Here is a 23,075-nt window from a genome sequence, read left to right as displayed (position 1 = left end):
TGTTCCAGCAAATATATTGGATTCGACACCGAGAAAGCTCTAATCAAGAGTATAACTGCATAGAAGGGAGACTGAAGAGTACCCATCTATTCAGACCAGTGCAGCGAGATTTAGGATGCTTATTTGCGATGTGAGAGACTGAATTCAATTTGCTGTTCAAAATCAAGCACCTTTGGGTTTATGCACATTTTTCAATTTCAGGCTAAAAAAGCAGCTAACCAAAATAATAACAGATTTCAGAGCGTCTTATTTTTGTTTGGTGAAATTTCACAGGCACCTCGCTTTGTATCAACTTCTGGTTTCTAGTTCTGGTCAGTACGTGGCTATAGAAAGACAAGTGGAAACTACAGACTGGTCTTTACCTTCCACAGCTGTGGATTGTAAGACAGCATTTCTGCTGTACGTCCCTGGAGGATATAAGCTTTACCCTTAGGAGGCAGGCAGGCCTGCTGCAAGGTAGATGTGTGTATCACTGAAAAGTGTCTGTCTGCCTTTTATGTAACCTCTGATGAGAGCATTGCTGAAAAGGTGACATTTAGCTGGAGATACGCCCAGAAATCTGTCTCCTGTGACCTTTCCAATTAAAAAGTTTCCTATCAGCTCAGCTCAGCGCATGTTAAAATCCAAGGATTTCAGCTATGCCCCTGGCAATTGTCATCTCGTGTCTATGAAGACAGCAAAGTTATTGGGAAGATAGCAAGTGGAAGATTTTCCTCTCAGAGACATAGCGTAGCAAGTTACCTGTTGCCTAAGGAAAATGTATGTGATGCCTGGCACATAGTAAAATGTCACTGTGCTTAAAATTGCAAAGGAGATGTTTCCTTTTATGTGTTTGGAAAGATTTTATTCCTAATAAGTCCAGTATTTAACATAGAGGGTGTTAGGCACTTAATACACCTGCTGACTGATAAAGGCGTCACGCAAGGCGGTGGTGCTGAGCTGGGTGCAGTGCTCCTTGCCAGGCCTGGCGTCTGCCCCGTGGAGGGGGTGCTGTGCAGCAAAGCTACGTGGCGGTGCCAAACCAAAGTATCAGTGCACGTGCAGCTTGGGTGGTTGTTCTTGCTCCTGGATTTTGTGCTGGGAAACAGCAAAGAACGAGGGAGGTTTTTTTTGTTTTTTTGGAAGTATATCTCTGGTGATTTTTTTTGTTTGTTTGGCTAAACACCTGGGCTTTTCTGTAACTATTCTGTACCGCCTAACAGGTGTCAGAAGCTCTTTGACACATCTGTGTTTGAGGGCACATAACTGCCATACACTGGAGATGATGATGACTCAAAAAGCTTGTTTGTATGAAGGAACATTGAGCACATTAACTTATTGATGTTTTTTGCTTCTTAGAATCACTTTCATGTGGCCGACCTTCTACTTGTCAAGGAGCCTCAGGTAATTTGTGGCCTGTAGTGGCTAGTACATCAAGACTTCCTCTGGTACCTGTAGGGATGAGGGTTTCTTACTGATTTCACTGCTTTGGCTACTTTCCAAATTCAAGAAGGAAATGAAGATGACCAGCTATGTAAGTTTAGCTGCAATATTGTGGCTTCCTGTTTGTACGGTAAAAGCATTGTGGACTATAATAAAACCATTAAATATGATGTAAATAACTGTACTTGAGATAGATTTGCTTAGAGATACTACAGTCAGCCCACATGGGACTGTAATAAAACCATTAAATATAATAAATATCATTTAAATAACTGTAGTTGAGATAGATTTGCTTAGAGATAGTACATTCAGTGAGCATGAGCAGTACCTTTAAAATGCCACAGTCCCTTTGCTTTGGACACAAAAATTAAGCAGTTAAAGTGCAAGGCATTTCTAATAATATAATTTTCTGTAGAGTTTTGGGTTTGTTTTACAAGTACACCATAGAATATAGACATGCGGTTGCACTCTGTTTTCTGCTCCTGTCTCCTACTGCTGGTGTTGGTTAGCAAGCCCGGCAGAGAATATGTCTGCTTCTGTAAGGACACAGTTTTGGAACAGCCAGAACCGAAATTTCTTAGCTACAGAGAGGAAGGGAAAAGGTGGTGCATTGTCAGAAACTGATGCTTTGTTCCTCTAGTGGAGTAGATTTATTTTGTGCTACCTTTCTCATGATTCTGCATTTTTAGTGTAGATGAATTTCCACATGAAAAGCAAAGCCAGATCCTTTCTGAGACAAAAAGAGGCAATTTGTATGTCTTGAATATTCCAAGACACTTTCAGACTGCTGCATCTGCCCACTTTTGGAAGATTTTCTTCTTAAAAAGATATGGAGTAAACTATTAAATCCCACTGTATGAAACCATGTAGGATTGTGTGGTTTGAGATGTGTGTTCACTTTAATTTTTAAGAGAAGCTGAGACTTTTGTTTTCTGCTGAGTTAAAAGTTAGTAACAGTTAAAATTATTTTCCTTCTTCTGATATGTTTTTGGTTATTAGCCTATAGCAAAAATGAAAACACTCAACCTGATCTTGTGTCCCAATTTGTTTCTTCAGAGTTTTCCTGAAGTAGATTCTAAAGAATCTAACATGAAAACGATGGAGTTTAAATGCTCGCTTCTACTGTTATTCTTGTGGTTATGCCACAGCTATTTTATGTATATGTCTTCCTCTTTTTTCTTTTTTTTTTCTTCTGCCCTATAGGTTTTTTTGCCCATGTAAGGTAAATATTTTCAAGTGTTAGAGCTAAGTCAGGAGGTCAGGCCCTTACTACAATTCAGTTTTATAATTAAAGCAGCTACTAGTGCAATGTGGGAAAATCAAAGGCTGTTGTTTTTAGCAGAGTCTGTAGCTCTGACAGGAACAGTATCAGGTCTAGCTTTTCAAAATAATCTCTTGAGGAGTTTATCTCTACAGTACCAGGCTGAAGTGTTGCCTGCTCTTTGGGACTGATGCTGATTAGCCACTGTAGAGCAACCTAGACACAAGAGAAAATATTTGTTTCTACTTGATCTGCTGGGAAACATTACTGGTTTAAAGAAATTTTGCTGACTACGTCTGCCCTGAAACAGCCCATTCTTCCTTGGCTTTTCTTTTAACTAGCCATCTGCATGCTCCATACAACACCAAGCATGAACTCTAGGACTCCCTTTGTGGTGCTTGCAGAGTGTTAAATGTTAAGAGTCACAAAGGTTTACGTTTTGACATAAATCGGGTGCTAAGCCTTCCATTAATGCATCATCTGAAATGTCATTACTGTTGGGGGTGTTTTAAAAGGGAGAATCCAGGCTCTGACGCAAATGTCACAGTGATGTTGTGATCACATGGCAAAGCTGGAACTGAAACTTATTGGGAGAATAAGGGGAAAAGAAACCCAGCTTGTGATGGTGATTAAGAACTTTGATGCAAGAGCTACTTACAGTCCTTCTGTCAGCCAGGCATATATCCACTAGTTGGGTGATGTGACTGGTGCTTATCTTTACCTTGTTTCTTGCAGAGGTGAGGTTTGTACAGTCATGTTTTCTGTCATTTATCTCCTCCTTTTCCTTCCCAGTGTTCTTAAATTACCCAGCGATTTCATCCAGATTTTCTCTTGAGGGGCTGTGGTACGAGGTCACAGTTTATCTGTTCTGCTTGGCTGGCTGCTTGATAAATACAGGCTTTCCTTTTCCCACCTGCTGGTTTAGGGACTCGAGAAGGGGCAGAGCATGCTGGGGGCAGGAAGAGGAAGGAAAGATGTCAAAGATGACTGTAAAAGACCAGGAAGCATTTGGTGCCTGCTGGTGATGGAGTACATGTGAGGCAGCATTGCTGGAGCTGAGGTGGAACGATGTGCATCATTTCAGTGGGAAGGAACGGGGCTTCAACAAGCGAAGTCCTCAACTAATCCTCAGTGTCACACATGTTACTGGGTTCTTCCATTTGCAGTTAGCTGCCATCTAGACAACAGTGCCTAAGTATTCTTGTGCCTAAGGGGTCTGCCTTCACAGCAGATAGCCTTTCTCTTCATCTTCTTTTTCTCCTTGTCCTATTTGCATTTTATCTTCCACCCCTCCACTGTCATTTTGCTTTCAGATCTGCTTACAGAAACTATGTAGGCTGAACAAGCAGCGCACTACAGTCTGTACAGATGGTTGTCTGTCTTACTCCTCCTCTTGCTGACATGCCTGTCAGCACACTCACCTTCCAGTGCGCAGGCATACAGGAAGGCGAGCATCTATACGTTAGAATTGTCTTTTTAAACTGTATGTGCAGAAGGTTGCACGTCAGGAAGGCTAGAGGGCAAAAACATCTGTGAACACCACCACTGAACTTTTCAGGGTCACTTGAGAAGCTTTATAATGCCCCAGAAATGAATGAACAGTTTTTCTGCTATGGATAATGTGGTCATTCAATTGCTACCAAACCTAATCAGAAAAATTTTCCTTATTAAAAAAAATAACTGCTGAAGTATTTATAAAGAACAGTTTTCAAGCAAAACCTGCTGGGTAATTTTTTGTTTCCAGTTTTTGATGAAAACCCAAGTTATTCTGAGAAACAATGAGCCTTTCTACATGCAAAACTTCATTTTAAAATACACTCCATCCTTCTCTTTCAAAAAAACTTACTGATCTGTTGGCAACCAGTGCTAAAGTAAATCCTGTAAGCAGTCCAAGGGGCACCTTTTTTCAGGTAAGATGATGAACCTCAGCTGTGCTGCAGCTGAACCTCAAAAGGAAAAGTTGTTTAAAATTGTGGCTTCTAGAGAAAGCCAGTGGAGGAAGAAGTTGTGTTTGAAGTGAGAAGGGCCTGAGTTACCACCTGCATACTGAAGCAGTGTCTTACAGGGATCCACCTCTTTCCCTGGACACCTTTGATCATGTCACCTTCCTTCAAGGCTGCACCTCAATGGCATTCTGGAGATGAGATTTTTATGTTGAGGTGCAAAAACATAATTTTTTTCCTCATTTTCGCAGTCTACAGTGGGAAAAATATTAATGTTTTCTTTCTTCCCCTTTCTGCTTAGGAAAAAAAGGAGAGCAAAAAAGTCAATTACATCATGTTTTCTTACATTACCATTACTAACCATGCAAAATAATGCCTCTTGCTGGTCCTAGCATTCTGGAGGATTTTTGAAAGAAGATAAAAGTGAAATTTTCATACTTTGTTTTCACTTTCTCAGAAAAAAAATTAAGTATATATTGAATCAGATTTTTTTTCCATGTTATGCTGGCAGAAATGCTTTTTGATTAATTTTTGCATGGACATCAATTAATCATCATAATAAACTATATTCCTCTGTGGGCTTTTTTTTCTCCTGAAATATATTCTAGGCAATATGCTCTTCACTATGTTTTTCAAAGTAAGTCTATTTCTGAGATCAGTCAAAAAAAAAAACCAACAAAACATCAAACCAAAAATCAAGGCTCTGCAGCAGACCTGTTTGTTATTCCATGGTCATTAATATTGTACCTGTTCAAAAAGGATATGTAAGAAATAACACTCAAGAAAGTTATACTCCAAAACACCAGTCTGTATCATCTGGTGAAAGGCAAGAAGCCTGGATGATATGTCCCATTTTTGGTACAAATACCATCAAAGATTCAGTGAATGAGTAGATTTTTTTCAAACAGCTACATTGAACAAAGCAGCTTCAAGATGGAATCCATCAACTTTTAATGGTCTTTTCAAGTTAAGCTGCTCAAAAAGTGCTGGTTTGCTGTTCTGACCTTAGATTGGAGGTGGTAAAAGTGAAAATAGTTAAAATAATTCAAAATCAAAATTTCAAATTAAAATGTTATGTTCAAAATTGGATATCACATCTATCTTCTTCTTGAAGCTGTCTTCTTCTTTAACAATTCCACCACCAAAAAAAAAGTGCAGGAGCCTTTCCTTGTCATTAACTATCTAAATCATTAGAAGATTGTACAAACCTAGTAGGAGTAGGACATACATCTTCACTCTTTCAAGTAGGCATAATCTGAAATCTGCATTTTGGGATTGCATATTTTCATTCTTACCCTTTCTTCAATGCTTATCCTAGTAACCAAAACGGAGAGAATTTTCTATTAGAGGGCCTTTACTGATAGGCAGATTTGACTGATAACTTGATAACAACTTGGGGAAATGGAAAAAAAGGGAATTTAATTTCAAATTTTTGGTTCATTTTAGACTTTTGCCTTGTCAGTCTTGAGCCAACAGAGTGGGCATTGTCTAACCTCTGGTTTGAACCAACTTCCCAAATTAGAAAACCGTAAATGAAAAGCATTAATTCCTGAGTTGCTGTGCAAATATTTCCTATACAAACCCACCAGCTGCATCATTCAGCTTTTGGTAGGAACCAGATAGAAAACAATAGTGACAGGTTTTTGTAAAATTTTTTACCTTTTTATTGTTACTATTATTGCTTAGTATGTCTCCATCCTGAATTAAGGCCAGAGGGAGGACAGTTCACTGCTTAAAAAGCGCAAGCAAGACCTATGCTTAGATCCACTTTTGATAGCAGTTTCCCTCTCTGCTCTTCCAGACAACTTTATTTTTGACAGATTTACCCTGACAAATGCTTATCTTTGCAAGTGAGTGGTGAGTAGTTGTACTCTGATGCAAGTGATTTTGCATCATAAATTAGTATGCAGTAGTGTAAACAATAATTTACAATTAAAATTCAGAGGACTAGGCTTGCAGGTGTACTATGGAGTTACTGAAAGAAACCATTTGATGTCAAGCTATCTACTTGATATGTGAGGTTTTTCAGGGTTCATATTTCAGGAGCTTTAGTTTTGTTCACCACACCAATGCTAATTGCACAGTTCTGTCACCTCTGGTATGAATGACAGCTATGATGGAGGGTCACAGGGCCTTAGCTTTTACTAAAATTAGAGAAATTTTCCCAAGAAGCCAGCAGAGAAAGAACCTTCTGAGCAGAATCAGTCTCCTTGAAAAAGAAATATTCCTGCAGTGAAGTCCTTACAACTTGCTTGATTTCTGAGTGCTTCAAAAAGTATCCAAATCTGATTAAGTTAATATATTTTCTCATCCACTTCTGTGCTCACATCCTGCAAAAGCCCAGGGTTTGCCACTTGTCTTTGCTCCACCTGACAGGTGCCATCTTATCTTGGGTTTGAGCCGTTAGAGACTGGCCCCAGGAGTTTGGGCTGCGAGGTTCTTCTTCCAGTGCTGTGGGTGGCTGTGAGCAGAGATACTGCTCCTCCGTTACTGCTGTGCAGAGAACGGCCTCGTATCTGGAAAGCTGAAAAGGTCTTGATAGCCTTGTGTGAAAAATATTTGTGGCAGTGCTAGTAGAATATTATTCCCTTTACTTTAGAGCCCATGTCTGTGTATTTCTCTTTTGAAGTCTGTGTGCAGCCTCCTATCCCTCAGCCTTCATAGTTCAAGGAGAAGCAATAAAATTAGAAAGTAGATGCAAAACAGAGCAAAGACTGAAGACGAGTGGAAGGAAAAAACCTCATGACTTCTACTCTGAACGTTTTAACATTATGTGTTGAGAGACATCCTAGAGGTCCCTCCTACCTCTGCTGCCTTGGGGTAGCAGGCATTTCTGTTTCCCTTGTCTGTGTGGCAACCACAAGAAGAAGCAAAATAACCTGAGTGCAAAGGCACTATAATGACCAGGAGGGCTGCCCTCCTCACTTTGGCCAGTCACGTGTTCCTTTGCATTTGACAGCTGTGAATTTTCAGACTGCCAGGGGAAAAACTAACTCCTTCGTAGTAAAACTGAATGACACAAAAGAAAATGACAGCTTGAATGAACTAACTGAAGCAGAGGTGCTCACCTGTCTCTGGCTTTTGCATGCTGAGAGATGCGGTGCCAGTCAGCCTGGCTAAAGCTGTGTCCTGGGAGAAGCTTTTGAGTCCCATGTCCATAGCTTTGAAGGTCATAAAAGCACAGCAGTAGGAAGCTGTGACTGCTCCATTTAGCATCGCCATTGCATGCCGCTTTAAAATGTGTTATTTTTGTTCTTTGGGTCATCTGGTCAGGTTATCAGTCCAGTTAGGGGAATGGGATGCTGATGGTTCACTGTCCTTTAAAATAAGCTCTGTACCATAGATGCTTTCTTGTTATTCTCAAAATCAGTTTCCATGGTAACTGTCACTGGAACAATCTTTTTTTGATGAGAAGGAGGAAAATTATTTCCTTTTTAGGAATCCCTCTGCTCAACCTAGTAAAATTCCCTTTTTGCTTGAACCCTGCTCAACTCTAGGGAATCAGGATTCTTATCTTCATTCATCTCCACCAAGTGTGACCAGGGTTTCACGCCCACAATTTCCTTCTCCCCTTCCTTTCTGCCTTTTGAGTCTAAATCACTACTTTTCACTTCAGGGATAAAAATCTGTGAGATTCATGCTCCAGAATTCCTTGGCGTGTGGCTTCCATCTTATCTTTTGGCTAAAACTTCTTGAATTGCACCTGATTTTTATCAAAACAGAATAACTTTGCTGGAGTGCTCTTTGCAGCGGGTCTGGGAGGCAGTGCAATGCAAGATGCTGCTGGCTATCATGCTTCTGGCCTTTCCCTCACTGCTCATTTCATTTTACAGCTGGGCCCCAGGATGCGTTTCAGCCAGAGCACTTGATGCCAAAGCAGAGCCCAGTAATCTGTAGTACAGTATGGAGCTTCTCTCGAGGAAAACTTGTGATTGCTCAGAGATTAGTCATGCAGAGGCTCTGCGAGCAAGCCTCGAACTCTACATATTTTGTAATGTCTTGCTGCAGAAACAGCTGTCGCCTGTCAAAGTGAGACGCGAGATGCAGCTTTAGCCTGCTGTGGAAAAAAAGGAGCTCGCTCTGCAGCATCAGGCGGCTTCAAGACTGAAGAGCTTTTGTGGAGAAATGTGCTTCAGTCAAATGCCACTTGAAGCACAGTTGCATTTCAGCCTAGCCTCTGGAAGGGACCAGCCTGAGCATATCTTTCCATGAGCATCATAAAAAGTATTGCTAATTTTTTTTCTGGAAATTAATTACATTTTACTTATACCTCCGTTTTACCTGCACAGTAAGGGAAAGATCTTACTCCACAGTGCAGTTTCTCAACAGAAGTTTTCCTGGCATGCTTTAAGCACAATACAGTGTCTTTTGCTTCTGAGCCCCAAGCAGGTTATTGAGCATTTTTCAACATCTGCCTGGACATCCCTAGGGGTTTAGAGTACAGCTGTGCTAAATGCCGTGCGAGGCATTGGGGCATCTGTGTCTCTTCAGAGTTTTTCAGGAGTCCAAGTCCTTCTGAAATCATTGGGAGCCTAAGAATCTGAGTTAGTCTCAGGTCTCTTCCCTGTGGTTATTGGATGAATTAAAGTAAATAAGGGAGATTTTGTGAGGTTTTTTTCACTTAAGCTTTCTGCTGTTAAAGACAGCAGAATTGTAAATCATCCTTTACTGTAGGAGCAATTGAGCCTGGTTCTGGATACAGCAGGAATACTCAAAGTAGATGAATATCATTTTGCATACTACTGTTTTCAGAGCCCAAAATACCTTGAGGTCTCAACAGAGACCAGCTTTAAAGCAGATTATTTTTTCTCTGAATAACTGTTTTTGGAATTGGCAGAAGTCTCATGTCCTTTTTTCAGTTTGAGAATTGGTCTCATCCGCATTTAATGCTTTTGAAGAGCGACTGCATAATTTTCAACAATTTAAAACAGAAAATTAAACAAATCAAGTTTCAAGTTTAGTCCATTATGCTTTCTTCCCTTGTTTTCTTGATTGGAATGTGAGGGTTTCCCAGGAGAGTTAGAGGTGAGTTTGCATTCTTTTCCTTGAGAAAGTTGAATGAAGCATCTTCTGTTTTCACATGCTCATCATGCTAAATATAATAAAGAAAATCTTCTGAATTTTTCCCAAATGGATGGAATTGAATGCTTAGATTTGGATAAAGCAAAGAAAGATAGTCTAGCTCTCCTTCTGAAGACTGATGAGTTGGCATAAAACCTAGATGTATCCTTTTGTAGGTTGAGTTAGAGTATGTCCATGCAAACTCTTACCTCTGGTTCCTAGAACTCTGAGTCATGGGGGCTGTATGATTCTGTTTTTTTCATGTTACTTCATGTTTTTCTGGTTACTTGCACAAAAAATTGACCTTTTAGAATGAGACATAGAAATATCAGCCTGTTCTCCTTGCTATTGCACATCATACTAGGATATAAACGTATAAAAAATTTCAGAACATTTTCTTCTATGACTTTTTTGACTTAGCAGTTTTTTCTTTTTTTTTTTATTTTCTTTTGGTGAGGTGATTACTCAATGAATACATTTAATTGGTTTTGATCATCCATAATAGTACAGCCACAGACAAATCCAAGTAGTAAGGCTCCAATTCAGAAATCTGCATTGAGTAGTGATTTGCTTTTTTATATGCTCAATTAAGAGCAAATAGACAATATAATTCCTTTAAGCAGTATTTTTAGCTTGAGTGGTAACATGGGTTTACATCCGTATGATTTACTGTCCCTGTCTGTCTGTGTAGTCCTCTAGTTCATTCTCTTTACACATGGCAATTACCGGACCACAAATGTATTTTCAGGCTGAACCTTTCACCCTTTTTTGCTGTAGGAAAAACAGTTACATCCCTGTTCTTGGTGTTTCGGGGAATCATGGTAGTGATTAAATTGCCTCTCGAGATTCCTATACTAACATTCTAGCATATCTGTAAAAGAATATTATTAGCATCAGTTATACTTAATGATTCAAAGTCTTTAACCTAATTGTAAACAAGAAAAAAAAGTTGGTAGGTTTGGGTTGTTTTTTTTTTATTGTACTGATGAGTGCACACGTATGTGCTCCTGGACCTGAAGAGTTTGGAGACTGAGAACAAGGTACCGGGGTTACCCCCATCCGCTTGAAAATGGGTTTGCAGTACCTTGACCTGAGACCGTGTGATTGATGAACAACCTCTCCATAGTGTGAAGCACCCAGAGACAAAACATGAGCAGATGTTGGCCTTGTGGCATTTGGACTTCTCCTTATGTCAGATACGGGGCTTTGGGCAGCTGCATGGTGCTGCAGGCAGGCTGCTGGAGCAATGCTGGATAATGCTGGTGGGGAATCGAGCCTATTCAGTGGGATTCTATCCTGTTTTTTTTTTTTATGGGGCTGAGATGAAGCTGCTAAACTGAGCAATGTCAGTGGTGAGCAAGGAAAAGACAGGTGGCTCCAGAGACCTCCAGACACAGCTCTAATAAGCTTGCACTGCATTTCTGGCTGGTTTTATTTTGAATTTGCTACTTAATTTTAATAACTGAATAGATATCCAAGTTGGAAGAAAACTGAGAGTGACAGGACCCTCAACATCCCCCAGAGCTTCAGCAGTGGTACTCATCCATGGCCTCACACACGCCAGCTGAATCCTACGTGCCCAAGGGCAGGGCAGAGTGGAGACACAGCATCCACTAGCAGGAACTTGAGACCCTCTGGGACTTGCAAGGGGAGCGTGTGCTGTGCCTTGGCAGGGCAGGAGTGCACACAGCTGCAGGACACTGTGGCATCACCAGGCAGCCTCCATATGCCTGTCTCTCTCCTACTCCTCAAAAAATTAATACGCTTAAAAATAGTTTAGCTGCAGGGATGCACTGTGAATTTCCTTAGTTTAAATGAACTGGTGCAGGGACTATATCCCCAGCTGGGGTTAAACAGGGCATGTATTGTTGCCTGCCTTTTTACATCTGGGAATAAGCTCATAGCTTGTTAACAGTACCTAGCAAGTGGGAGAAAAAAAGTGGCCTTAAACACAACTCTGGCAAGGAGAAAAATCAAATGGAAAATATGCATTTTTAATACGCCACTGGGTAAGTATATAATAGCAGAACAACATTCGTTGTAACCTGATATCCCTCAGGAATGAGGGAAAAGCTGACTGCTTGCTCCACTGAGCCAAAAAATAAGAAAACATGTAAGTGCAAGTGTGTAGTCAGCAGCGTAAGGAATAATCTCAGCTTCAGAAAGTCAAGAGCAAAGCTGGAGTGTTGAATGTTAAAAGGCTAACAGTTTTACATGGAAACACAACTTATTATTTTCAACCTATTAGTAGGGCTGTTTCCAGTATCCTAAAGAAATTCCAGATCCTTCTGCATTTATCCACCCACGAGATAGCTGTTTTGGCAGAATCCACAGAAGTATTTCATGTTAGCCATCTTCTGATTTCTTCCTGGAAACTAAACAGATTTTGGATGTAAAAATGCAATTCATTACAATAACCAAAATGTATTTCCTAGAGCAGATGTGTTGTTTTCAGAGGTCCCCCCGCCTGATATTTTATCAAGCCCTTTAGAACAGCTCCACAGTTGCATTTCATTTGAGTGCCACTCAGCATATACAATAGGTTTGGAAAAGCAACCTGCATAGCCTTCAGGCACCTGGCAGAGTACATTTTTCGCACAGCATGCGGAGAATTAGGCATCCGGCTCCTGTGGCTGACGATGTGCACAGCTTCTCATCCAGGCTGTGCTGGAGCTGTACCGCTTCCTGTCCAGCTGTGAGTGCCATGCCACTGGGAATAGCTGGTGAGCAAAGGGCCACAGCCCCTGGGATGTCAGTACAGCAGCTGAACGCATGCACATCCCTGGGGAAAGGGCAAAGGTGCTGTGAGGTGAAGACTCGTGCATCAAAAATATGCTCCCCTAAGGAACTGAAAGTATCTGCAATTATTTGGAAGGAGGCTGTACAGTGTCTGTCATTTTCAAAAGACAATGATGGCAATTACAGTTAGAGGGAATTGCAGATGTTCTGTGAAAAGAAATGAACAAGCCTAAAATTGCTTTCTGGGAAGTAAGTCTTCAAGATGTCCAAATCACCTGATTTTTCTGCAATGCTTTTCTAGGCAGCATTTGAAAGTGGATTAGAAAGTCGTAAATATCAAGGCTGATCCCTGACTATAGGAGGAAAAGAAAAAAATTGCTCTTTGGGCTCTTCCCAGGGCAGCCTGGGCCTCCCTGCTCCACACAGTGCTCTGGGATCTGCCACATGGCAAGGGCTTCTGCAGAGACTCCTTCAGCAATCAGACCGTTTCAGATGAGGGCAGTGAAGTGGCTTCTGTCCCAGGGCAAGGCGTTACTTCCCCACCCTTCCTTAGCTGAGCTGTCTGTGGGTACCACTCACTTTCAGGTCAGTGGAGTGGGCAGTTCCCATATGTTTTTGTGTCCTTTGAGGAATGCTTGTTTGTAACTGGGCACCCATACCTGTCACCCCTGGAAGAAGCATCCCATATTTACACACAATGTTTTACTTCAGTGGTGATGGAGCTATGGCCCTGGAGAGTACCCTGTATCTGCAGAACTGCCATGACATACTCAACTCTTGCCTAGGATTTTTCTGCTCTATGTGGTATAGGTATCCAGAAAGGACTGTTGTTGATGCTGTGAGTTGAACTTGGGAACCATCACCCTTCCTGTCTCCATGTCAGATGAATTGTACTACTCTAACTTATCCTGTCACCCACACCACTGCTCCCCATGCAGCCTGGGTGCAAGGCAGTGCCCCTCCTCCTCCCCCATTAAAACCAGCCCTGAGTACTATCAAATGCCAATGCTTTGGGGTAGTCAAGGCAGCTTTGTAATAGCATTCCTTGTCCTCAGGAAGGGATTTATTTTCTTCCTTGTAATACTGTGGCTTTTCCCTAAAGGATTACCCTCTCGCTTATTTGCTGGAAGAGCGAGGTGCTGGGGAAGGGCATTCGGTGAGAAACTGATGGCTGCAGCCACCTGAGTTGTCTGCTAAGAGGTGAGTGAGTAGTACGGTTGTGCCCAGAGGTGATGCCTCCTCTTGGCAGCTCCAGGGAGCCTGGCTCCAGCTGGAGAGCCTGACCTGCCTGTGCATCTTGATGCCCTGGCACCGAGGTGGGCAGTGGCCAGCCCCCTGGGTTCTTTGAGGGTGTAAAACAAGAGGTGGCCTTAAGGCTGTGGCATGAAAAATCCCTGGTACTTCACAAACTATGCACATTACGTTGTTTTTCTAGGTTACCTAAATTTTCCCCTTAGTTTCAGATGGAAGTGAAACTCTTAGATGCTGTCAAAACTGGCAGGGAGGTGGCAGGGAGGGGGGAAGGATAATTTTGCACAGCAACATCTTTTTTTCGAACGGGTTATTTGATCAAGTAACTGCAACTTTCCAATTGCTCCCCTAACTGCCCTCTGGCCTGTACCATGAAAGAAATAAACACATTCAACTTCTTTTTGTTGCAGGAGAACATCTGTGACCCATTAACATCGGATCTGGGCTGCGCAGCCAGCTTGGAATCACGGTTTGGGCAAATTTGCCATTTGCTTCTCCAGGAGTTTGGCATTGCTGTTCTCTAATATGTTATCAGCATGTTTATTTTTTGTTATAGTAACACTGCAGGACTTAAAAAAAAGAGCTACAACAATATTTTACTGTGTTTTAGTCAGTAGTGTTTCCAATTTGGGTGTATTTTGAAATGTGTTTTACTTCCATGCTGTGTTTTTCAATGTTATCAGAGCATCTTCCTCCCTCAAGAACGACTGCACACATGTGGAACTACTGCATCCTTGACAGCCAAGCTTTCTTCTGACATATTGTGGTACTAAACTGATTCTGGTTGCTTTCTAGTTTGACCAGGCTTTAACTCTTTGGGCTAAAATTTCCTACCTGACTCCAACTAGTTTATTTTCATTATTTTCAGTTGCAGTGAAAAAGGGCTCCACCAGACTGAGGAGTGAGGTTAAATAAGACTACATTTTACCCCCATTAAAACCTTCCATAGCTATTGAAGTTGAAAATCAAGCCACATGGTAACTCTGCCATGGCTCATGCCATCTCCTTTTCCAGTCCATTGAGCTTTGCCAGCAGCTGCGCCCCGATGAAATACTGTGGTCTTATGAATGAGGTGCAGCCTGTGAGACATGACATGACCCTCCAAGTGCTGCCAAGGTGTGCCCAGCTTCTACTGAACAGCATTTATCATGCTGTGAAATCCTATTTCACTGTTTTATTTCTAAACCCGTTCAGGCACCATGGCTTTTTACAAAGCTGGTATCTATTACACCTGTTTGCTACAGACTGTCCTGTCAGTCTACTTGTGGGCATCCTGTACCTGATTTGATCCATAGGGTCCTGTTTTACATGGATCATTCCTATTTTTGTGTGGGTCTCCCTCTCCTTGTCATTCTCCATGGTGGTGCAGAAGTTGCTGCCAGTGGCTGAGCACCAGGGGTTTTGCCGGGGAAGCCCTATGAGGCAGAAGAAGGAATTTGTGCCACTGCAGCTGGAGGATGCATCAGACCCTTCACTGCCCGAGTGAGGTGACATGGGTAGAGTCGACGCTTATTTTTGGGAGTCAAGGGAATGTTTTCCTCTTGCATTGAGATCTTACTGATGCAGTTTAGCACTGTAGTTCTACAAATTACATGCCCTTGCCTAGAAACAGTGACAGGTGGGGTTGTACATTGAAAAATTAGTACCTGTCGGGAAAGCACAGTTTTACTGATGCCTGTTTTGCTACTCTTTCCCTTAGCTCGTAGGTAGTGTAGTTCTGCATTAAATGTTGCCTTTTGCTCAGTCCAGGGATGTGCAAACCACTTACACCAGCGCGGTGCCACAGGACGGGAGAGTCGCAGAAGCTGGACCTCTCCTGGAGGCATGGCTGCTGCGTCACCCCTTGTTTTTATTGTGCACGTTCCTACCGTTGTTTTCTTTTATTCACAACAGCTTAGGAACACACATAGCAATGGCTTAGAAATCATTCCAGAATGAGAGAATAAGTATGCATGGGTAAAAATCTCAAAGGCAGGAAAAAATTAAGGATGCTTTTCTTCCCCTTGGTCCAGGCATGACCTTCAGCGATAGAAACTCCATGTGTGCCCCAGATTTTCTGCTCCCCTACTTTTTCATGCCTAGGTGCTGCCAGGCTCTCAGAGCAGCGTGTCATGTTTTCTACATGATGCCATCACTTCAAACCGTGCAGTGAACTCATGGGTTTAGGGAGTCCAGCATCATTGTCTCTGAAGCTTTCAAAGCTTCGCTTTAGTTTTAAATGCCTCTTTAAGCACAGACAATGCTCCAACAGGCTTGCTGAAACTAAATGAAGCTTATAAAGCTTTGAACGCTATTGTAACATGGTGGGTCCCGCAGGAGACTGCAAAATCCCGCTGTGTGCAAGGATCCACCACGCTTTCAAGTGGATGCACTGTATGTGCTAAAAAATGTAGGCAGAGCAGGGCAAGGAAAGGACAGAGCATGTCAGCATATTTTTTTAATTACCTAGCATTTGATTGATACCACAATGGTAACATTGCTTTTTAAAATAAAAATGTTTACTATCCTTTCTTTAGTACACAGAGGAGTTTGGGATATATATATATGTATACTTGAGATTCCAGAGCAAGTGGCTTTTTTAAAATAGATTGCCTAACCATATTATTTTTCTTGTCAATCTTTCATAAACTGCATCATTATAATAACTTAATATTGTCCTACATTCATCAGGTCTTCTGTGTGATCATAAAACAAGCAAAGATGCTTGTTTTACCATGCAGATTTTTTCAATGAAAAATGCATGAGAAGGCAGCAAAGGAAAAAAGTAGGCCAGGTAAGTACCCTATTTTTCTGTCTGTGTTAAATCACAGCCTAGAAAGTCAAAGAGAGCTGGCAAAAATTCTGCTTGGAAACAAGAGCTTGATGTTTGTTATCCGCGGTAATGAGTACGGTGTCGTTAACAGCTTATTGGGGCAGTGCCGCTGCCTGTTCGCTTTCCCGTCCTCAGAGAGGCAATGGATGGGCTGCTGACCCAGATTGGGCGCGTTAAGACGAGAGCGATTCCTCCCTGACAAGCCCCAACAGTGACAACTGGTCATTAATTGTAAAAATTCTGCCAGTGTGTGGTTTTAGAAACAATTTGTACTTCTTTAATTACGCTGCCAGGGCAGGCTTTGTCCCAGACACTCTTATCAGGCCGAATTAGGCTCAGCCCAGCTCGAGCTGCACTCACCATCTTTGCTAAAAATCTTTGCTAGGAATGGGGGGATGCAGTGGGGGAGTGCATGACGGTAATTGTCACCAGGAGGATGAGAGAAACTCTTGTTCCCGAAATGTTTTATTATTCTAATGATGCAGAGGGGCCCCAACAGAGATTGCAGCCCTGCTCCGCCAGGAGTTACACAAACATTGAGATGGAAGGAGAGTCCCTGCTCCCAGAACACTGTCTGGCTAAGCAAGGCAGCGGGGCAAACTCCAGGGAGAAAAGGGAGGGCTGCTTATCTTCAGTCGTCACACAGGGAACTGAGCACAGACGTTTACGGCTGTACCCTGCCAGGTCCTCTCTCGCTAATTTTTTTCTTTCCCCTCCCCTTTTTTTCCCCCATGAGCTGCTCTTTGGGGAACACATAGTCCTATGGCAGAGGCTGGGGTGGGACTGAGCCCCTGGTGATCTGTCTGGTCACCTGGCGGTGGGTGTTTGAGGAAAGGCTGCCCCTTTGGTGAAGAATGAGCTAGCTGGGCAAGGAGATGACCCAAGTGAGGGTGTTAATCCCCTCTCCATCTCTCTTTGGGATTTGTAGCAAGCTGCACTTGCTGATAAGGCTGGCCCGGGTGTGTGGGGTGGGTGTGGGTATGTACAGCCATGGGGCTGATAAAGCAGAACCTGGCAAGGGAGGGAGGCCACTGAGGAGGGTGAGGAGAGGCCCTGAGCTCCACTGGAGCCTGATGCAGATGCCAGGATGGGCACATTCCAGCTCATACCAACTGGGCTTGTCACTGCTGATTTCCCAGCTGGGGATGGCAAAGCGAAGGTAACACTCCAGAGCAAGCCGACCACTTCCCTGAGGCTTTTATAAAAATATATCACCTTTGGTGCAGACCATCTCTCAAACTGCATCTAATGGAAACACCTAAATAGATGACTTAACATTAAGCATTGACTGCATATGGTGCAATACATGACTGCAAATGAAATGATTTCATATTTCAACTAGGAAGGCTTCTGCTGGGCTCAGTTCCCCCAGAAATTACTTTTGCCTAGTGTTTCTGTGAAGTCTCACATCTTTTTGAAAGGCAAATAGCTATTCCCATGCTGCAAGTAATGGGGATTTGTAATGGCATTTAGGGCTGGATTAATTTCTGTGTGCTTTATGATTTGCAGAAGTTTACAGCAGTATCTCCAGACTGCTGTAGGTAAAACTCAGCTCCTTTTCCTTGTAGTTCAAGGGCAAGGCAAACAATAAAAATAAATATTTCAGCAGCACATCCTAGTGCTGAAAAAACAAGTCAAAGATTTTAAAGTATGACAGCACAGGGATTTGTTTTGCATGTATAATAAGTATGTGTACAGCCTCAAAAGAATCTTCTCTAGCTGGAAAACAGCATCATCAATAGGTCCGTGAGCTTTGGAAGACCACTGGCATATTTGCAGGTATCTGGGGGTTCTGCACAGTCCACACCAGGTTGACGTGCGGGACCATGCCCTCCCAGTGCGTTATCTGACAAGTTCTTCATCCAAATATTTTAGCGGTTGTTTGCTTTTCCAGGTTGAGTGGGGCTCTGGACTAGTCAGTAATTTCTGAGGAACAGAAGATTACCGTGGTAGCCCATCAAAGAGGGCCAGCAGGGACATGCTGACAGACTTTGTTTCCCCCTGCGCACCAGCTCCTTCTCACCAGTACAGGTCTGCAGTGAGACTAGAGGAGTGAGGTTGCTCTAAGTAAAATGGATCTGTGGCAGCGAGAAGATGGCAAATGTAGGTCGGATGCAGTTGGAAAGCTGGTGGTGGTGGTGGTGATGTGCGCGTAACCAGACGGTGAGGGATGTGTTGTTAGGAATGCTCAAGCTGCTTAAAGACTATGTGAGCAGAGAGCAGGGTTGCATTTCACATGCCAGCTCGCTGCAGGCAGTGCTGTGGGTGAGGAGGAGCAACACAGCCCCTGTCATGCTGTAGAGAGAGGCAAAGCCTGCCTGGGGGAGTGTGGGGCCGGCACCCGCTGAGCGTGGCTGAGGGAAGAATGGGGCAGTGAGGGCTGCGAGACACGGGGGTCTCGGGTATCCCCCTGAGCAACCAAGGCTGAGAGAAGCCTGGAAGAACCCAAGTATCCTTTATCATGATTATAGAGCCTTACCTGAGAGGAAAAGCTTCACCCTCTGCTTCCCTCCTGTTCTGCCCACCCAGCATCGTCCCTGACCTGTTCTCCCCTGTGCTTTCAGTGGTTGGTGACAGCTCTCCAGGTTTACCTGGGGCTGGCTCAGGAGCATTTCCATGTATATAGCAGTAGGTATGTTTCATTTCATCTCACATATAAAGAACAGTCCCAGGCATATTTTGCTGGTAAAGAGATGCACAGAGGCACAAGAGCAGGAATGTAATTAGGTTGCTTGCTCCCATCTGATGTCTCTTACACAACATGTATCTGCCCATCTGATTGCAACGTCTGCATTATGGCCCTGATTTCCTCCCAGTCCTACCTGTTGCATCTCTAAAAGCCTTCAGAAAGCAAAGTGTTCAGCTGTGCCGTTTAGTTGAGATGCCTCTACCATGGCTGCAGAACGCCTCATTCCCCCTGCTCCCCAGCCCTTTCCAAAGCTGCGAACATGCCCCTTTCCATGGGGAAGGGGGAACTGTCTCCCAGGTGAACCTTGTCCCAGCCTGCAGTTTAGACCACTTCTCTCGCCTAACATTTTTAAACCTGCTTAGCTAAACCAAGACCGTCTAGGAGAGTTTCCCTCTAAACTGCTACCTATGACCAGCCAGACACCCTAAAATGCAGTTGACTTTTAGACTCAAGACAGGCAAGTAATCATCAGCTCATGCTGGTATTGCTTTTAAAAAACTTGGCAAGAAAAAGCTAATAAGTTAAAATAATGCCAGTCTACAGCTCTAATGGTATTCGAACTGGGACCAGTTGCAGCAGTGATGAGAACAGTTCCCTATTGAATGCACAGCATGTTTATGGTGCCACACAGCCCTCGAGTGGGGTTGTCATACAGAATTTATGCCATTATAATCCTCTTTTTCTCTAAAGCAGCTATTCAAGCACCTGTCCAAGCATAGATGCATGTTTGTAGACAGAGAAAGATCTACCCATTCCTATTTTGAAAGGCTCTGTTTCTCTGCAAGCCCCAGGGTGCTCTGGGGCAGAGGCAGAGGGGTGCCATGGTGTTCTGCCCACATGTGGGAAAGCCCATGCAATGAGATTAGAGATGGGGGGACAGGGTGGAAAACAAAAGACCCATCTAACTGGCAGAGAGCAGAAAAAAGGAGAAAAGAGAAGAAAGCAAGAGGAGGATGTGAGCAGGAGACAAGGCTACATTGCTATATGTGGGCTGTTGTGCAACTTTGAGTGCCAAATTCTTCTCCTTTAGGGAAGGGGTCATCACTATGATTGTGGAGACCCATCCACACCTGTAGTCAAATCTGGATGGCCTGTGGGTGTGAAAAGCTTTTACAACCACTGAGCAGAGAGGGCACTGCACAGCTGACCCACTGCTAATGGGGACCAAGGTCCCAAATGTGTTGTCTCAGTTCAGGGCTGAAAATGGGTTTTGTCATTTGTTTGGCTTTATTTATGAGCCTTTGGTGAGCAAGCCCCATGTTGCCAGTGTTTGTGTGAGTTACTATGAGCGATTGGTAAGGAGAGAACCAGACACCATTTTGGGGTTGTGAAAAGCTTGTTAGCAGAGAATTTGCTTTCTTTTTCTCCTCAAGGTTTGCAAAACTAATTTAACTACTGTTGTTTCCTGTAATTGAAGCATTTGAGGGTTTATGTTTTTTTGAACAAAAGGGACAAGTGCTTTAAAATACGATTAGAAGGCTGTGTGAGATGCACGTTAAAACTGCATGACCCACACATCCCTATCTCTGGGATCTATTCTACACTTCTGTTTTATAAAAACCCTGTGATTCCCTGAGAGACCCAACAGGCACCATAACAGTTGCTTAAAACCAAAATGGATTTGAACAGCAGCAGCTATCCTCCAACACACAACGCTGCCAAGGGAAGACAAATTAACCCTTTGGTTAACACCTTATTGGTGGCAGAGCACTGGAACAGCCTGCCCAGGGAGATTGTGGAGTCTCCCTCTCTGGAAACATTTAAGACCCACCAGGATGCGTTCCTGTGTCACCTGCTCTAGTTGACCCTGCCTTAGCGGGGGGGTTGGACTCGATGATCTCCAGAAGGCCCTTCCAATCCTAACAGTTCTGTGTCATCTGCACTAGGGCCACCAGATCTGGGGTGCTTTGGTTGTCTTTTTTTCCCCTCACCCCTCTCTTCCCAGCTGCACTCTCCCTCCCCCCTTCATGCTGCGTCACGGTTTTCTCCCTTCTCTCTTTTCATGCTTTTTTTCCCTAAAAATCACGGGGAGCGCCGAGCCCAGGCGAGGTGACACCCGGCACGGGCACTAAGGGCCGGCGGGCGGGAGATTGGGGAGCTCGCGGTCCGACTGCACGGTCGCGGTAACAAGAGCGATTTGGCATCGCATTTTCACGACGCCTCCCGCATGTCCCTCTTGCTTTACGGGCAGTGTGGTGTGGGGGGGAGTGGCTCGGGCGGCCCCGGGAGCGCGGCTCGGAGGGGCGGCAATGATGCTGCCGCGCCATGTGCGCGGCGCTGCGGGCGGGGCGGGGCGGGCGCAGCCGCGCTGCGGGCGGGGGCGGTGCCCGGTGCCCGCGGAGCCACCCCCGCCGCCCGCCCGCCCCGCCCCAGCCGCAGCTCGGCGCGGCTCGGCATGGCGGGGCTGCGCTTCCCGCAGCACGGCGGCTACTGCCGCGCGGCCGCGGCCATGAACCTCCTGCTCGGCGTCTTCCACGTCCTCCTGCCCTGCTTTCGCCCCGGGGAGGCGCAGGGACAAGGTGAGGGCGCCGGCGGGGTGAGGTGGGGCGGGGGGGTGGTGCCGGCGCTGCCCGCTCCGGGCTGGCGAGCGGGGCCGCCGCCCCCGCCGCCGTCCCTCGGGCGACTGCCGCGGTGGCAGCCCGGGGACACAAAGGGAGCCGGGACGTGGCTCACCCCTGCCCCCCCTCCTCAATTCCCTTCCTGCCGGCCCCGCGGTGCCCGGCCCGCCCCGGCTTGGGGAGCCCCGAGCCACCGCCTGCGGGCTCCGGCCGCTCGCCCCCCGCCCATCCGCAGTTTCTCTCTCTCTGTCCCCGCAGCCATCGAGCCCATCCCCGGCGTGGTGGAGCTGTGGCAGGCCGAGGACGGGGAGCTCCTGCTGCCCGCCCAGGTGAGGGGGCGCGGGGGGTGGGGACGGTGGTGGGTCCGGGGGCCCATGCGGGGCTGTGCCGGGGGTGTTGGGGCCCGGGGGGCGGGCACGGGGCTGGCGGGGCGGGGGCGGCCTCGCCTGCTGCTGTCACGGCGCAGCCCCGTCCCCGCGGCCCCCCCACCCCGCGCCGTCGGCGTGGTTGTTCGGCTTCATTTATTTTCCGTTTTGGTTTGTTTTTATTTTTTTTTCCCTCTGTATCTTTGGTCTTTTTTTAATAACGAGGGCGTTTGTGCTCTGAACGCACTAGATGTGACTATCGTGAATATGCACATGTTTATATCTTAGGCCTGTTCAGGTGAAGCCATTTTACCCCCCTGAAATGACACATCATTTATGGTGCCGTTCCTCTCGCCCTAGCGCATTTTTTTCTCTTTAGCCGTTTTCCTTGGAAACTATCAAGATTTGATACATTCTGTGTTGGCGAGAGGGACAAATATAGTACAATGCCCGGCGGGGCTGGTGAGCGAGGAGTGGCGCTGGAAGCGGGGTCTGGAGTTAATGGTATTTGAGGCAGTCATTTAACTCGCACTGACGGACTCTGCCATATGTTGAGCTGGGCCTTCTAGACTTCAAGGCACCAGGCTCATAAACGGGAAGGAGCAGTCCTTAGGGACATCATCTTATATGAGGGGCAAAAGAGGGTAATTTATTCGTCTTAAGCCAATATATAATTCTCTGTTTAGCGCTCAGCCGATGATAACCGCAAATGTAAGGAAAAATAGCAGAAGTGCTTTTTCTTTCCTCATCTAGCTAACAATTGATGCTGCTTACCACGGCTCAGCATTTTATACTGTCGTGTTATGAAAGTATTAGCTATTGTATGTCTCAATAATTTTATAAAATACATATATTGCACTGTTCAGAATTTGCCTGGTGCAGATGTAGTAGCTAAAGGAAGGTGTAGATCTAAAGGCACATCTCACTGTGCCTAGAGATGCTTAAGGAACTCGACCTTTTGCTTCTGCATTCTT

At 44.7% G+C, this 23,075-nt stretch overlaps 2 protein-coding genes across 6 annotated transcripts in view; both read left to right on the top strand.

Annotated features, from left to right (window-relative positions):
• The window catches only part of MND1 (meiotic nuclear divisions 1), a 57,911-nt gene extending 43,019 nt beyond the window's left edge, over positions 1–14,892 (top strand). Inside the window, exons 7-8 of the mRNA XM_051790569.1 lie at positions 13,529–13,626; positions 14,088–14,892. Coding sequence (XP_051646529.1) covers positions 13,529–13,611 — 83 coding nt within the window. The 3' untranslated portion in view covers positions 13,612–13,626; positions 14,088–14,892. The remainder of the gene's footprint in view (positions 1–13,528; positions 13,627–14,087) is intronic.
• A 6,626-nt stretch (positions 14,893–21,518) lies between these two features.
• Positions 21,519–23,075, top strand: part of TMEM131L (transmembrane 131 like) — a 77,065-nt gene continuing 75,508 nt past the window's right edge. For all 5 annotated transcript variants that reach the window (XM_051790519.1, XM_051790520.1, XM_051790518.1 and 2 more), the window contains exons 1-2: positions 21,519–21,697; positions 21,995–22,065. In XM_051790519.1, coding sequence (XP_051646479.1) covers positions 21,574–21,697; positions 21,995–22,065 — 195 coding nt within the window. In that variant the 5' untranslated portion in view covers positions 21,519–21,573. The remainder of the gene's footprint in view (positions 21,698–21,994; positions 22,066–23,075) is intronic.

The sequence above is a fragment of the Manacus candei genome, unplaced genomic scaffold, assembly GCF_025592945.1.
Source record: "Manacus candei isolate 608988 ecotype Guabito, Panama unplaced genomic scaffold, ASM2559294v1 h1tg000028l, whole genome shotgun sequence".
Lineage (NCBI taxonomy): Eukaryota > Metazoa > Chordata > Aves > Passeriformes > Pipridae > Manacus > Manacus candei.
This window is presented reverse-complemented; position numbering and strand designations above follow the sequence as displayed.